We start from the raw sequence: 17,814 nt of genomic DNA, 5'->3' as shown, positions 1-17,814 counted from the left end.
CATCCACTTAATAGATTAAGAAATAAATTGGACAGAAAAAAGGCTTTACCTGAATGATCAAATGACGAAATGAAAATGATCCCTTCCAATTTATTAAAGGGGAAACTAAAATATTTTCCTAATGATTTTAAAGCTATGTTGCATCAGTACGGGTAGGAGTGTCGGAATCCGACACGGGTGTCGAGTATCGGATTCGGCAAACCTCAAAAAGAAAGATTCGTGGTTTCACCAAAGTATTTTAATTAATTCTAAAATTTTAATTATAATATATTAAAATTTTTTGTAGGTTGAGTAAATACATTGTTTTATTTTCATATAAAAATAGGAAAATGTTATCAGCACAACCATATTTTGATATTTGCACAAACCCAGCTGTCATATCTTATTTAATTGGCTCGTGAGAACTTTTTGGGAAATGTTAATGACCTTTTGATAGCTCTTTAAATACTAAAATACAAGATAGTTTGTGAAAATATCAAAATATGGTTGTGCTAATATCGTTTCCCTAAAAATATTAAAAACTTACCATTATGATTGATAAAGGGCGGCCAGTGCACGAGGCTCCTGCCATTGCGGGGTCTGGCAAGGCCTAGATGTACGCAACCTTACGTAGACCCTTGGCTCAACGGTAAGGTTGTTCCATTGTGACCTGGTGGTCACGGGTTCGAGTCATGGAAACAGCCTCTCTGCAAAGCAGGGTAAGGCTGCGTACATCTAGCTCTCCCCAGACCCCGCAATGGCGAGAGCCCCATGCACTGGGCCGTCCTATTATGATGGATAAAACTTAAAATATTAAAAACTTCCTATTAGAATTGATAAAACTTAAAATATGTTGCAATTGTAAGGTTGTGGTAGCATTATTCAGAAAAAAATACAATTAAAAGAGACCTAGAAGTGTCTTTGTGAATCCTAAAGTATTAGAATCCGAGACGTGTCTGACATGGATTCTTCGCCCATTTAGACTTTAGAAGAATCCATTTAACATAGTTTAAAAATGAAAGACAGTGGCTACCACTTCCGATTTAAACCAGAAAACGCTCAGTGCTTTGCAGAGAATGAGATCCATGGAGGCCACATTGGTGAAAGCCAGCAGGGTATACTCTAACTGCTCTCCCATGGCAACAAAGCTCCGTGCTATGACTCTCAACACCGAAGACCAGGTCCGGGCACATAAGAACCAGGCCAATTATCTCATTCAACTTGCCACAAGGACCTTCCCCAAAGGTCTACACTGCTTGTCTATGCGGCTCACCGCTGACTACTTTGCTTTGAAGCACGAGGAGCGAGAGTTTCCCAATAGACAGAAATTACACCAGCTAGATCTCTATCATTTTGCTGTCTTTTCTGACAATATCCTGGCGTGTGCGGTGGTTGTTAACTCCACTGTATCATCATCTATGGTCAGAGCTCCTGTAACTTTCCTTTTTTGTATTTTAAAGTTAGCATTTGACCAAAATGGGTACTCTGAGGTGTGCATGCATATCAAAAGTTCGCTCAATTTGTAAGTCATTCGTTTACATGCTGTGCACCGTGTATGTCTGACTGGACCAACACGATATGATATGACATTAATATTGGTTCCCGATACTGCATTGATATTTTTCTTTTCCGAATTAACTATCATGCTTTAAATATGAATTTTTTGTCAAATTAATAATTATCATGCTTATTTTTTGTTAGTGTTGTATAGTTGCTGCTTAAAATTTGATTCTGTGGATCTTGCTGATGTTGTAATCAATATATTATAATTTCCTTTTGTTGAAGGAGAAAAGAGGATGAGAGAAGAGACGAGATTGAGAGAAGAGAGAGTGAGTTGGATGTAGCTCCCCCTCACTTATGTATTTATACAAAGGAAAAAAGTACAAAGACTAAAATGCCCTTAGGCATGCTACACATACACAATACACACTTCTAACAATCCCTCTCAAGCTGGAATGTGTATATTGAGCATTCCAAACTTGCTACAAATATCATTCAGCCTAGCCTTGCTTAGGGGCTTGCTGAGAGCATCAGCAAGCAGATCTGCCGATCGAGTGAAAGTAGTGCATATCTCTCTCTGTTGGATCCTGTGTCTATGAAATGCAGTCCACCTCTATGTGCTTAGTACGCTCATGGAAGACAGGATTAGTAGCAATGTGAATCGCTACCTTGTTGTCACAATACACTTGAGCTGGTGATGATGATGGAAATCCAATCTCAGATAAGAGTGAATGTAGCCAAATAAGCTCATTGCTAGTGTGTGACATGGCCCGATACTCGGCTTCAGCACTCGACTTGGCTACAACATTTTGCTTCTTGCTTCGCCAGGACACTAAGTTACCTCCCACAAAGGTACAATATCACTGTAGCCTTCTACTCTCTGATGGCCCGGTCTATTGAAAAGCAACCCTTTCCCTGGAGCGCTTTTCAAATATCGAAGAATCTAACTCACAGTGGCCAAGTGGGATGTATAAGGGGCACTTATGAACTGGCTAACGACCCTCGCTGCATAAGAAATATCAGGACGAGTAACTGTGAGGTATATAAGCTTCCCAAAAAGCTTTCGGTATCTACTAGGGTAATGTAGCAAGTCACCCTCTTCTGGGTGGAGCTTCGTATTCGGGTCCATGGGAGTAGTAGCTGGTTTCACACCTAGCCATCTTGTCTCATCTAAACACATCTTCCTCTATGAGAGGGAGACGCTAGTACCCGAGTAAGCCACCTCATTCCCCAAAACGTATCTGTTAGTGTATGTATATGCCTATGGGCATATCCGTCATTTGTATTTTTCTCTCTTTATATTTAAATACATAAGTGAGGGGTGACTCTCCAACCCACTAACTCTTTCTCTCATTTTCTTCCTCAACATGGTATCAGAGCCCTAGGGTTTTGAGTTCCTAGGGAGCTCCCATAGCAACCCCTCTCCTCTTCCCTTCTTCTTCCTCTCTAACCCTAACCCTTTCCACCCGAGAGCCCTCTCCCGTTTCCCTAACCTAAACCCTAACCACCCAACCCCCTCCCTCTACTCCAGCCCTCGCCCCTCCCCTTTCCAGCACCCCCCGACCTCGTCCCCTCTCCCTCAACCCCCCACGACCCCTCCCCTCCAACTCCCACGACCCCTCCCCTCCAACTCCCACGACCCCATCCCCCTTCTTCACCCCCCGTACCCCCGTCCCTCCCCAGCCGTGGTCCACCTACGCCCCAACAGCCCCTTCCCTATTCTTTTTCCCCGCTCTTGACCTATTTTGGCAACCCTAAACCCAAACAAAAAAAAAGGTACGTCACAATCATTCCACCCTAAGTTTCTTTTCTTTCCCCTTCTAAAGGCCTAAATCCCTTTTATCTCTTCGCGGCTCCAATTTTATCTATATCTATATATTCGCTTGTCTTCTTCATGTCATCAGGGCTCTCTCGCCCTATTTCTCATTTGTCCTTTTTCGGAGCCGCGATCTCCATTATTGATCTCTCTGATCTCCATCTCGGGATCGTTTCTTCTCGTCAGTGGACCCACCTTTGTTTTTTCGATTACTCATTTATGGATTCCCCCGTTATTCAGAATCCCTCTCTCGGGCAGCCCTCAACAGTTATTGGTCCTACGACTCGCCCATCCTCATCCTCTTATTCTCCCCCATCTTCTTCGATAGATGGTTCCTTTCCTCCCATGACCACAGTCAGACTTGATGGTTCTAATTATTTGAATTGGAAAGTGACTGTGGAGACCTATCTGATTGCTAGGGGGAAGATCTCTGTTATTCGTCGTGATCTCTCTCCTTCCACCGATCCCACTTATGAGAAGTGGGACCAGGATGATACCCTTATTCGTACTCTCCTCTGGCATAGTATGTCCCCTTAGATTGCCGGGACCATGATACATCTTCCGACTTCTTGCTGGGTCTGGGATCATATTGCCATTACCTTCTCCGGGGTGGGCAACCTCGCCCGTATCTGTGCCACCTACTCTCAGTGGATGAACCTTCACCGCTGTAACACTCCCATGTCCACCTACTACAGTCAGTTTGTTTCCCATTGCCTGCAGTTAGATGATCTTATGCCTCTTACCATTGATATGACTACGGCCGCTCAACAGCGTGATCAGATACGTGTCGTTTAGTTTCTTATGACTTTGGGTCCTGAGTTCATGCACATTTGTGAGCAGATTTTTGGGTCTGGCACGATGCCCTCTCTTCAGGAGGTGTGCTTGCGTGCCCAACATTGTTCTTGGTGACTTTGTGTCGGCTCTTTCTGTCGATATTACTACCACTGCGGCCTCTGGCGTAGGTGATCGTGCTACACGTGGTGGGGGCACCTTTGGCCGTGGCCGTGGCCGCGGCGGTGACTCTGGTCCTGGTGCGGCGGTGACTCTGGTCCTGGTGGTCGTGGCAGGGGATGTGATCTTCCTACAGGGTGTGGTGGCTGACCACATCCGTACTGCTCCCATTGTCGTCGTGAGGGACACTATATGGAGACTTGCTATGTTCTGCATCCTGAGCTTTGTCCCTCCTCTGAGACCCATTTTGGCCGTTCAGCACACCTTTCAGTACCAAAGTCTTCAAAGCCATTCCCCCCTTCAGTTCAGCCCAGCATTACGCCTCCCGCTGATGGGGTCGTTGTGTCTCATGCTGACTATGATGAGTTACAGCGTCTCAGGTCTACCTCCCGTCCCCCGACTGCGACTTTCGTTTAGCCAGGTCTCTCCCCTGCATCTCTTCTTACTAGATCCAGCTCTTGGATTATTGATTCTAGAGCCTCCAATCATATGACAAGTACTTCTTCCTCCCTTAGTTCCTTTCGTCCTCTTTCTGATCAGTCCATCACACTTGTTGATGGGAGCTCCACTCCTATATCTGGTGTTGGCAATATTTCCCCTCTTGCTGGTTTAACATTGTCCTCTGTCTTATGTGTGCCCAAGTCACCCTTTAGTTTACTTTCAGTTAGTCAACTTACTAAAACTCTCAACTGTTTTGTCTCATTTTATCCCTCTTATTGTTTGTTTCATGATCTCTTGACTAAGAGGACAGTTGGCTCGGGCCGTGAGATTGATGGGCTTTATTGTCTGGACTATGACCCTCCCCGTGCCATTTTACACAGCTCTAGCGATGCATATCAGTGGCACTGCCATCTTGGACATCCCAGCCTTGATTGTCTGCGGCGGACATCGATCGTTTCTTCATCTGTTCAGTCTTTTTCGTGCGAGGCCTGTGAACTTGGGAAACACCATAGGGTGTCCTTTCCATCTATGACAAGTTCACATTGATGATTATTCGCGTATGAGTTGGCTTTACTTACTTAAGGACCGTTCTGAAGTGTTCTCTGTTTTTCCCACTTTTCATTCAGAAGTTATTAACCAATTTAATTGTACTCTTAAATGCCTTCGCACTGATAATGTTAGGGAATATTTCTCAAAATCCAATGGTTTTGAGGAGTTCTTTCGACTTGTTGTATCCTTCATCAATCTTTCTGTGCTCACACCTCTCAACAAAATGGTGTTGCCGAAAGGAAGATGCGATCTTAATGGATGGATGTCTCACTCTTTTCTTCCAAATGCGGGTTCTCAAGTCTTATTGGGGTGATGCAATTCTTACTGCAAACTATTTGGCTAATCGACTTCCTTCTTCGATTCTAGGTGGTTCATCCCCTTTTTCTACTTTACGTCCTCATCATGAGCCGTTTCCTCTTCCTCCTAAGGTCTTTGGTTGTGTGTGCTTCGTCCACAACCTTGGGCCTGGATTGGATAAATTAGATCATAAATCTGAACGATGTATTTTTCTTGGCTACTCACGGACACAGAAAGGTTATCACTACTATAGCCCTCGGTTACGCCGGTCCTATGTCTCGGCTGATGTTACCTTCTTCGAGACTGAATCCTTCCTGAGCTCTCCCGCAGCCACACCTCCCTCTCATTCTTCAGATATTCCTCTACCTATTCCAGTTCTTCCTGACCCAATGGTCAGTTCTTCTCCCTCGTCTCTCTTACCTTCCCCTGCTGTGGTTCTTGTTTCAGAGACTTCTGTTCCCTTACCGGTATCTGCTCGGCCTCCTGCGCCAGTCACTAAGAAGACCTATCAGCGCCGCCATATCTCTGGAGCCCATACAACTCCGGCAGCGCCATCGCCAGCCCAGCAGGAACTCCCTCCTTCCACCTCCGAGGTATCTGTCGACTCTCCTATCGCCTCACGCACGCGTTCTCATAGTACTGCTTATGCTATTTCGTCTGTTCTTTCATATGATGTTCTCACGCCTGTGTTTCACAGTTTTGTGTCTTCTTTATCTTTTGTTTCTTTGCCACAGTCCTTGCCTGCGGCACTTGATCACCCGGGGTGGCGCACTGCTATGGACCTTGAGATGGATGCCCTTCAGGCCAATCATACTTGGGATTTAGTGTCTCTGCCTCCTGGTGCACTCCCTGTTGGGTGTCGTTGGGTTTATACGGTCAAATATTTACCTGATGGCTCTGTTGAGCGCCTTAAGGCGCTTGGTTGCAAAAGGGTACACTTAGACATTTGGAGTGGACTATGGTGAGAATTTTTTTCAGTGGCAAAGATTCCCTTAGTTCGTGTTCTCCTATCGGCTGGCCTCTATATCAGTTGGATGTCAAAAATGCCTTTCTTCATAGTGAACTCATAGAGGAGGTTTACATGGAGCAACCTTCTGGGTATGTTGCTTAGGGGGAGATGTCCTCCTCTGTTTATCGATTAAAGAAATCCATTTACGGTCTCAAGCAGTTCCCTAGAGCATGGTTTGGAAGGTTTAGTGATGCTATTATGCGCTTTGGCATGAAGCAATGTGCAGTTGATCATTCTGTCTTCAGCTGTCAGTCTACAGTTGGTTTTGTACTCTTGATAGTCTATGTAGATGACATCATCAACACTGGCAGTGATTCAGTGGGGATCCAGAAATTGAAGACCTTCCTGCAAAATGAGTTACGTTACAAAGATTTGGGTCGTCTTAGATACTTCTTGGGTATTGAAGTTGTATATTCTACAATGGGGATTTCCCTCTCACAGAGGAAATGTCTTAGACTTACTTGAGGAGACTGGTTATCTTGGAGTGGAACCTGCCTCAGTTCCCATGGACTCAAATGTGAAATTACTACCTGAAGAGGGAGACTTGTTAGATGATCTAGGCAGATACAAGAGGTTGGTTGGTATGCTTATCTACCTTACATTCACACGCCCAGATATCTCCTTTGTTGTAGGTGCTGTCAGCCAACATATGAGTTCACCTCGTACTTCATACTGAGCAACAGTTCCTCAGATTCTTCGGTACTTGAAAGGTGCTCCAGGTAGAGGCTTGTTATTCAAGAAACATGGACATCAGAAGATAGAAGGGTACACAGATGTAGATTGGGCAGGATCTCTAGCTGATAGGAGATCTACCACAGGATACTGCACATTTGTAGGAGGTAACCTTGTGCCATGGAGAAGTAAGAAACAGGATGTTATCTCCAAATCTAGTGTAGAGGCGGAATATAAAGCTATGACGCACACAAGTGGAGAGCTCATTTGGTTACGCTCTCTCTTGTCAGAGATTGGTTTCTCCCCATCATCTCCTTCTCAGTTATATTGTGACAACAAGGCGACGATTCACATTGCCACAAATCCAGTCTTTCATGAGAGTACTAAACATATCGAGGTTGATTGCCACTTCATCCGGCATCGGATTCAGAAAGGAGAAATATGCACAGTGTTCACTAGATCGGTAGACCAATTAGCGGATATGTTTACCAAGCAATTGAACAAAGCCAAATTGAGTGACATTTGTAGTAAGCTAGGAATTTTGACATATACATTCCAGCTTGAGGGGGAGTGTTAGTGTATGTATATGCCTATGGGCATATCCGTCATTTGTATATTTCTCTCTTTATATATAAATACATAAGTGAGGGGGCGACTCTCCGACTCACTAAATCTTTCTTTCACTCAACAATATCGAAGATGACCAAGGTCTTTTGTGGAGAATTCTTTCTGCAGAAAAACCTTCAATCGTTGTTTGCCAATTGTGTCACTCCCTGTGATAATAATGTCATCCACATACACTACGAGGACATGGCCAACACCGGACTGATAACTAACTGCACATTGCCGCATGCCATATCTTATGAGAGCCTCACTGAACTTTCCAAACCAAGCTCGAGGGGATTGCTTGAGACCATACAAAGATTTGCGAAGCCGACATACTGAGGAGGACATCTCCCCCTACCCAACATATCTAGGAAGTTGCTCTATGTACACATCCTCAGCCAAATCTCCATGGAGGAAGGCATTTTTAACACCGAGATGGTAAGAATTCCTGAAAAACATGAGAGGTACACCCTAGCATTATTTGTGAATAAACATTTAAGAGGAAAAGAATATTGATTTGCAATTTCAACATAGAAAGTGCGAAAAGCATAAAACACCTCAGATCGATCCTTTAATAAAAACAACCGTGTCATTCGAGAAAAGTCATCCACCAAAACAATAAAGTATCGATATCCAACAAGCGACGTGGTCATCGAGGGACCCCATACATCAGAATGAACTAACTCAAAAGGTCTCGAGACTCGACTAACAACCCGAGGTGAAAGGACACACAATGGTATTCCCGACAAAGCCACCATGTTGATATTTGCTATGCATTTCATCTCGAGCTTTGTCTCTCCCGCTTGGCACACCTTACTGCTGCTGATCCCATCGATGCGTCTCCGTCTCCCTCCATCCTTGGTCGCGTTCCATCTGTTGCCGCGACTGATACACTCACCATCTCTAGAGCAGACTATGAGGAGCTCCATCATCTTCGTCTTACCAGCTGCCCACCCACTACTGGTTTTGCACAGCCAGGTAGTTCGCCTGCTACTCTTCTTACTCGGTCCAGTCCTTGGATTATTGATTCTGGGGCCTCTAACCACCTGTCCGGTAAATCTTCCTCACTTAGTTCATTTCGTCCTTTTCACTCTCTATCTTAGTCAATTACTCTTGCCGATGGGACTACGGCTCCCATCTCTGGGGTTAGTACTCTTGTCCCCCATAAGGGCTTTACTTTATCCTCTGTCTTTGCATTCCAAAGTCCCCTTTTAATTTGCTTTCTGTTAGTCAGATTACCAAAGCTCTCAATTGCTGTCTCATTTTTCCCTTGTTACTGTCTATTTCAGGGTTTCTCGACTGGGAGGACGATTGGCTCGGGATGTGAGGTGGACGGTCTCTATCATCTTCAGTGCACACCGCCGTCCATCATTTTGCACAGTTCGGTCAACGCCTACTAGTGGCATTGTCGCCTTGGTCATACTTCTCTTCAGTGACTACAACAGACCTATGTTGTCTCGTTTCCGCTTCAGCCCTTTCAGTGCGAGTCATGTGAACTCGGGAAACACCATTGTGTGTCCTCCCCCCCCCCCCCCCCCCCTCCTATGGTTGTTAGTCGGGTCTCGAGACCTTTTGAGTTAGTTCATTCGGATGTGTGGGGTCCCTCGAGGACCACGTTGCTTGTTGGATATAGATACTTTACTATTTTTTGTAGATGACTTTTCTCGAATGACATGGTTGTTTATATTAAAGGATTGATCTGAAGTGTTTACTGCTTTTCGCACTTTCTTTGCTGAAAGTACAGCTCAATACTCTTTTCCTCTTAAATGTTTGGGCACAGATAATGCTTGAAAGTACACCTCTCATGTTTTTCAGGATTTCTTAGCCTCTCATGGCATCATTCATCAGTCCTCTTGCGCTTACACCTCCCAACAAAACGGTGTGGCTAAGAGGAAGTTGAGGTATTTACTTGGTATGGCTCGCACCATGCTCTTTCAGATGCATGTTTCCAAATTGCATTGGAGTGATGTTATTCTTACGGCTTGTTTCTTAGCTAACCGTCTACCATCTTTAGTCCTTAACGGTCATTCTCCCTTCTCTATTTTACATCCTCAGGGAGACCCCATCCCCTCAAGGTTTTAAATTTCGACCAAAATCCGAAATTCCCGAAACGTACCAAATTTCGGTCAAAATTTCGCAAAATTTAAGATGAAATATTAATTTTTTATTCCTTCACAGAATTTCAGCCAAAATTTGGCTCAGTAATTTCGGCCCAAAAATGAGCGCTCGTTACCGAATTTTGGCCGAAATTTCGGGATTTCAGCTAAAACCTCCGAAACCGAAATTTAAAACCTTGATCTCCCTTACCCCAGAGGTCTTTAGTTGTGTCCGCTTTGTTCACAACCTGGCCTTGGGTTGGATAAATTAGACCCCATGGCTGAGCGTTGTATCTTTTAGGGCTATTCTTGTACCCAAAAGGGTTACAAGTGTTACAGCCCTAGACTTCATCGACTCTTTGTCTCCGCAGATGTTACCTTTTTTAGTCTCTTTCCTTCTTCTCTCCTCCTACTGAGCCTGGACCTCCTATCTCTACCTTCCGTCCCCCCCTTCCTCTTCTGGTTCTTCTTAACCCGGTTCCACCATCTCTTCCTCTTTTAGATGTATCTGTACCTCTTCATGTATCGTCTTCCCCTCCCTCACAGGTTTCGGCAGTTCCTCCTTTGCCTGCTACTACGGGGGTCTATCAGCGGCGTCGGCATGCATATCCTACTCCACCTCTTCTCGAGGTGTCGTCTCTTCAGCTGGAGATACTAAATTATACCTCTCAGGTACCTCCGTCTCCTTCTGATGCACCTGTAGATGCTCCTATTGCCTCACTCACTACTACTCATCCTATTTCATCTTATGTTTCTTATGATCATCTTACCCCGTTGTTTCGTAGTTTTGTCTCCTCTCTGTCTTCTATTTCCTTGCCTAAGTCTGTGCAGGAGGCTCTTGCTCACCCGGGTGGTGTGCTGCTATGGATAGTGCACACCTCGAGTGGCGTGCTGCTATGGACAGTAAGATCACCTCGCTTCAGGCCAATCATACTTGGGATATAGTTGCTCCTCTTACTGATGCTCTTCCTGTTAGCTGTAGATGGATCTATGCCATCAAATATTTTCCTGATGGGACAGCTGAGCGCCTTAAGGCACACTTGGTTGCCAAAGGGTACACTTAGACCTATGTGATTGACTACATTGAGACCTCTCCTGTTGCCAAGATTCCCTCAGTGCGTGTTCTTATTTCTCTTGCAGTCAACCATGGATGACCATTGTATTAGCTCGACTTAAAAAATGCCTTCCTCCATGGAGATTTGGCTGAGGAGGTGTACATGGAGCAACCTCTTGGATATGTTGCTCATGGGTAGATGTCCTCAATATTTCAGCTTCGCAAATCATTGTATGGTCTCAAACAATCCCGTCGAGCCTGGTTTGGAAAGTTCAGTGAGGCTCTCATGAGATATTACATGAGGTAGTGTGCAGTTGACCATTCAGTATTTAGTCATCAGTCAGGTGCTGGTCATGTCCTCATAGTGTATGTGGATGACATTATTCTCATAGGAAGTGACACAGATAGCATTCAGAAGTTGAAGATTTTTCTGCATTCTCCACAAAAAACCTTGGTCGTCTTCGATACTTTTTGAGGATTGAGGTAGCTTACTCAGGTACCCGCCTCTCCCTCCCACAGAGGAATTATGTGTTGGATCTTCTAGATGAGACACTACTGGCTATGAAACTAGCTACTACTCCAATGGACCCAAATACAAAGCTCCACCCACAAGAGGGTGACTTGCTACATGACCCTGGTAGATACTGGATGCTTGTTGGGAAGCTCATATGCCTCACAGTTACTCGTTCAGATATTTCTTATGCTGTGGGGGTTGTTAGCTAGTTCATGAGTGCTCGTCGTACATCCCACTGTGCAGCTGTGAGTAAGATTCTTCGATATTTGAAAAGTGCCCCAGGGAAAGGGCTGCTTTTCAAAAGACATAGCCATCAGAGGGTGGAGGGATACAGTTATGCGGACTGGGCCGGCTTTTCAGCAGATAAACATCCATGACTGACTATTGTAACTTTGTAGGAGGTAACTTGGTATCTTGGCGAAGCAAGAAGCAAAATGTTGTAGCCAAGTCTAGTGCTAAAGCCTAATATCGAGTCCTGTCACATACTGACAGTGAGCTTATCTGGCTACGTTCACTTTTGTCGAAGATTGGATTTCCATTATCATCACCAGCTCAGCTATACTTTGACAACAAGGCAGCGATTCACATTGCCACCAATCCGGTCTTTCATGAGTGTACAAAGCACATAGAGGTAATGCGAAAGTAAATCCTAGCGGGAAATCCGAGGATTTGCGCGATCCGACCGTAGTAGGCATCAACCCTCAAGCTTGAGAAGATGGGGACTGTAAATTGGCTGACGAAAGTGGGCAGATATTTGGGAGTTGAATCGTGCAGGAAAGAGGGTTTAACTGTTTGAATAATATGTTGGAAGTGGCTATTTTCTGGGTGAATCTAAAATACTATGCTAGGTCTTGGGGTTTTGGACTGATGAGGAGGACTAAAAGTTAGAGATTGGTGTTGGGTATTAGAGGGCACATGGTGGAGGGCTTTGCGGGTGATTTTTGGCAAGGGAATCTTGTGGCAAACACAAATAGATGTTTTGAGTGCTTCGCTTCGCGGCTCGATTGGAAATTGCGTGTTTATCTTCGCTCTTGGATCCTTCGCTCTGATACCAAATTGACACCCTTCTTTTATCCCACTAGGTACCTCCTTTTCCATTTAAAAAAAGACCAATTAACCCCCCCTTTTACCTTTAGGCACCCCCCACTAAAAAAAAAAATCAGAAAAAAGAGAGCTTTTTTTTCTCTTCCCTCTTCCATACTTTCTCTCTCTAGTTTTCTCTCTCTACATTCGAGCTATTTCTGCTCAAGATTGGCCCTCGACCTCAACACAAAAGTTGTTCGTGACAACTTTTAGAGCCTATCTAGCATAGTTTCCGCAGCAGACGGTGCTTTTCAGAAAAGTTTTAGGAGCCATCTCAGCCGTTGATTCCGTCCCTTCTTCCGATCATCAGCTTTCACTCATCTGATTTCAGATCCGCGACAGACAGTGTATTTCTTTCAACATGTCATACAGATCAGACTGTTGATTTCAGTTTTCGTCATCGATCTCTATGACTCCACCATTTATTCCGTTTTTTTATGGGTGCGACGAAAGCTATTTGAATGGCCTCACTCACTTTCACTTTTATGAGGATGCATGTTTCCGTTGGATTGATGCTCTCGACGCATATCATGAGTACAATGGCTATGATCACCGCCAGACTATCTACTGGGCTAAAGAAACTGCCCGATGCTCATGGAGCCACATTGAAACAAACCGTTGTAGAAGACGTGAGCAGCCAATCTGTCGTTGGGAGGATGTTCGTGATGCGTTTATGAATATTCATACGCTCGACTATTTAAATCAACAGAGATTGAATCGTGAGCGAGAATACAGAGTGTTGTCTAGTGTTGAAAGTAAAGTCGAAGCCCTCATTGAACGACTAAAAGAAGACCGTCATTATATATGCGAAGCTAAACTTGTAGCTGAAAATTCAGTGCGTCGTATACGTGAGTCAGATTTGCAGAGATAGCTTCACACTTTTAAGGCAGATATTGTGGCAGATCCACGTGAGGATTTTCCCTTGACAGAGTTGATCGAGCATCGTCCTGAGTCAGAGCCAAGTGACATGACTGTTGAGCCATTACTTGAGACAGATGATCACGAGCATATTACAGAGGATTGCCCTATATTTGCGCCGATTGATCAGATTGCCGAGACTTGTGCCGACACAGATGATCTTGTTCCGCAGATTGATCATGAGGTCCATCAGCCTGACATCACTGCCCCAACTTCAGTCCTAGACACTGATTTTATCATTGATTCTACTGAGCCTGATGAGATGCCAGCGGATGACTTTCATATTGATTCTCCCGCGCCTACTGAGCTACCAGTTGATGTTGATTATGTGGAGAATGTTCCCCGATTGGTACCACCCATAGCTGTTTTGCCGATCACGCCGATCCAGGACGAGTACGTTGTCATCTTCCCTGATTCTCACGAAAGGCTTGTATTTTGATGATTTTGCATGGATGCTTTCTTCCATATTCTGCCTCCAGCCTTTCAGATCACTTTCATTGCTGTCTCGAGCATTAACCATCAGGATTGCTTCAGACGGATTGCGCTTCCTTATGCTTCATTGGATTATTTTCATATTTGACCTAGGCAGACTAGAACTTGAGGGTGAGTTCTTTTCAAGCGGGGGAGAATGATGCATATATTAGGATTTATTTTCGCATTATTTAGTTTCTAGTATTTTTATTTTCATGTTATTAGTTTCTAGGATTTTATTTTCCATGTTATTTTTAGGAATTCTTATTTTAGTAGGTTTCTATCTTTTAGGTTGTTAATTGCCTATTTATAGGCCTCTTTACAACTTATTTTGGAACTTTGACGATTAATACAATTGATTGAGAGCTTCTCTCCCAGATTTCTATTCTTCCCTCTCTTCTTCTACTTCTCCCTAATTTCATCTCTTCTTCAGGTTATTTTCGTCTCTTCTTCCTCTATTCTTCTAATTCTATCTCCTTTCGTCTATTTCTCTCCCCTTTTCTCAATTTTTCTTCACAGTCCTGCATCAAGAAGTGGACTGTCATTTCATACATCACAGGATCCAGCAGAGAGAGATATGCACTACTTTCACTCGGTCAATAGACCAGCTTGCTGATGCTCTCACCAAGCCCCTAAGCAAGGCTCAGCTCAGTGATATTTGTAACTAGCTTGGAATGCTCAATATTTACATTCCAGCTTGAGGGGGAGTGTTAGAAGTGTATTGTGTGTGTTGCCCTTAGGCATTACTGTCTTTGTATCTTTCCGTCCATATAAATACATAAGTGAGGGGGAGCTATCCCTAACTCACTGTTTCTCTCATCTCTACTCTTCTCAACAAAATCAAAGGGCAACTTCTAGCTAGCGACACCATCCATCCATGCTTAATACTTATTCACGCCTACAACGTTTTAGCGTGACTACCTCCTTGGATTCTATCACAACAAAGGAATCCTCCACTCTTGTATCTACAAATTATTGTCATGGACGTGGTTTTGCCGGTGGTTGCAGGGGTAGGGGTAGAGGCTTAGGGGGAGACTGAGGTAGTGGTAGATGTGTTCAGAAATGTGTTCATTGTGATAGTACAAATCATACTCTGGATAAGTATTGGGATTAGTCTGGGAAGCTTGAGTGGGAGAACCAAACATTAGTAACTATTGGTGCCGATTCAGAATCTACTGATAACACATCACAACCTATCTTTGAGAATGGTAGCAATGTTTTCCTCTCACGAGAAGATTATGAGAAACTTCTCCAACAGCCTTATTCCGCTACGCATACAGCAACTCTTGATAACTCTAGTACCTGTAACGACCCGATTTCCATGACCGGATCGCTACAAGCAAACACCTGCCAAAATACCCATAATATATATATATATATATTTTATTTTAAACCATATATGAAAATTAAATAGCCATCGCTCTTATTCCATTTCCAAAATGTCTCCTTACAATAACTTTAACTTAAAACCAATTACTCAATTAAGTAAAGTCTCTAACTAGCCAATTTAAAATAAATTCAAAGGGGTTGACGAAGGGTATCATCTTCCTTAATTATTTGCTCCCATCATCTTACGCTCCTAGACATCCTCGTGCGCAAACGCACCCTCATTATAATTCTCTAATCCTGGGGAGAAAATAAGGTCGGTAGGATAATAGAAACTGAACCAGTATAAGAATTCAATTTAAAACAACATATCAAGATCCATATATTATAGATAAGACAATTGTAATTTTCCAAAATAATGGTTTACCAAAATCTTCTGCAACTGAATAGAAAAATCATTTAGGGTGAACAAATGTAATAATAACTGAAAGAGAATAATTCAATAAAAATAGGAACAATTATAATCTGCTACATTCTTATCATATCAATTTCATATAAACCCAGGGCACTCCAGCTCCCACTAGCTTGTTACCCTTGCCGACACGGCCGACTCCGCGTGGACTTATTACGGTAGATCATACCGCCTAGGGACTCTTGGTCTCCGTAGGATTCCGACATCAACTAGGAGTTGCGCGGTTCTCCCAAGTTGTATACCTTTTATTTACGGGGATAACTCAATGGTTTCCCATCACCCTTTCCCATTTCCTCTTTGGATATTTCTTATGTTTCCATACGACTTCCAATTTATTTCATGTGATAAACAATTAAACTGATAATTCTTTATTAGAAATCAGATTCCATTTTCAACGTATAATACAAGAGACAAAATTTCATTTATCATAGAATAATTTAGAAAACCATAAAAATTTAGATACTTCACCATTGTTGTTGCATGAATTGAAAGCCATACGAGCAAAGTTAGCTATCACCTGCCTTAACTTACGAATGGGGAAGAATGGACGGTTGCTGATTGGTAGTGGAGTGTGATAGTCCTGGAGTCAACTGATAGAACATAACAGTGTCAATTCTTTTCTTTTTCTTTTTCTTTCTTATGTTTAAGTTTTCAAAAAGACGTACAGGTACTACGTTGAGGCCCTATCTTAGGTGAAACCCATGCACATAGACATACCATTGCTGTCTTATCTTTGGACAGGAAGGGGATATACCCGGAGAAGACTCTTGCTGCCCTGTTCTGGGGCGTAAAACTTATGCACAGAAAAGCCTACTACTGCCCTGTTTGAGGGCATGAACTCACACACAAAAACACGACTGTTGCCCTGTTTTGAGGGCATAAAACTCACACACAGAAAAACATCATTGCTGCCCTGTTTGAGGGCATAAAACACGCACACAAAAACACATGACTGCTGTCCCGTTTTTAGAATATAAAATACGCATATGAATGACGTAGAACCTGTCCAGTTTTAACACACGAAAACATGCATATATTTGTCTCTAAATCTTTCCAGTTTTGATACATAGAAACACACATATAACGGTCTTAAAATCTGTCCAATTTTAATATATAGTAAAAGTGTATATAGCTGATCTTAAACCTGTCTAGTTTTGATACGTAAAAACACCTATCAACCGTACACAAATCTGGTCTGTTTTGGGACCAAGGAAACACATGTCAACAGGGTACAAATCTGGACCGTTTTGGGACCTATAGAACATACATTGACAGGGTATAAATCTGGACCGTTTTGGGACCTATAGAACATACATTAACAGGGTATAAATCTGGACCGTTTTGGGACCTATAGAACATACATTGACAGGGTATAAATCTGGACCGTTTTGGGACCTATAGAACATACATTAACAGGGTATAAATCTGGTCCGTTTTGGGACCAAGAAAACACTATAAGACAAGGAAAGAAATAAGGGTACTTACTTGGATGGATCAAGGGTATAAAGAGAATCAAGTGTAAAGCTCTTCTTCTTCTTCCTTCTTTCTTCCTCTCTCTCTCACTTGGGCGTCCAGAAATTTGGATGTGGGAGAGAGCCCAAGTTTCTATATCACTCTTCTTTGTTGTAGTTTTAGTTGCTTTCATAAAATTGGGAATTTAAAATCCCTTGATTTCCCAATGGACCACAAAATATAGAAGATATATAAAAGAGAATGAAGGAGATATGGCAGTTGCTCACAATCAAATCCCTTGATTTCTCAATGAGTTGGGCGTCCCACCATTGTTGGGATTTGATTGCTCATATTCCAAAATCACAAGATCTTGTCTTTTAAGAAATCTGCTATAATTTAGAGATTTTGAATTTTACATAAGTAAATCTACCATACCAAAAGAGGCATACAAGATTCCTTTCAAAGTGGATATCAAATCTCCAAAAAGAAAAGAATCTTTCCCTTCCCAACATTCCTAACTTATTTATCATCAATCATTGTTACTTACCCTAATTATATATATATAATTAGTAGTTTTGCAATGCTATTACTAATTAAAAGCAAAGTAT

At 43.0% G+C, this 17,814-nt stretch overlaps 1 protein-coding gene across 2 annotated transcripts in view; it reads left to right on the top strand.

Annotated features, from left to right (window-relative positions):
* LOC143885317 (putative galacturonosyltransferase 6) overlaps positions 1-17,814 on the top strand; it is a 29,031-nt gene that overhangs the window by 4,563 nt on the left and 6,654 nt on the right. For both annotated transcript variants that reach the window (XM_077389426.1, XM_077389425.1), the window contains one exon: positions 1,043-1,400. In XM_077389426.1, the coding sequence (XP_077245541.1) occupies positions 1,043-1,400 (358 nt within the window). The remainder of the gene's footprint in view (positions 1-1,042; positions 1,401-17,814) is intronic.

The sequence above is a fragment of the Tasmannia lanceolata genome, unplaced genomic scaffold (assembly GCF_043159265.1).
Source record: "Tasmannia lanceolata isolate RefF3 unplaced genomic scaffold, GAP_Taslan_0.1 ptg000008l, whole genome shotgun sequence".
Lineage (NCBI taxonomy): Eukaryota > Viridiplantae > Streptophyta > Magnoliopsida > Canellales > Winteraceae > Tasmannia > Tasmannia lanceolata.
The sequence above is the reverse complement of the archived record's forward strand: the minus strand, read 5'-3'. Positions and strand labels throughout refer to the sequence as shown.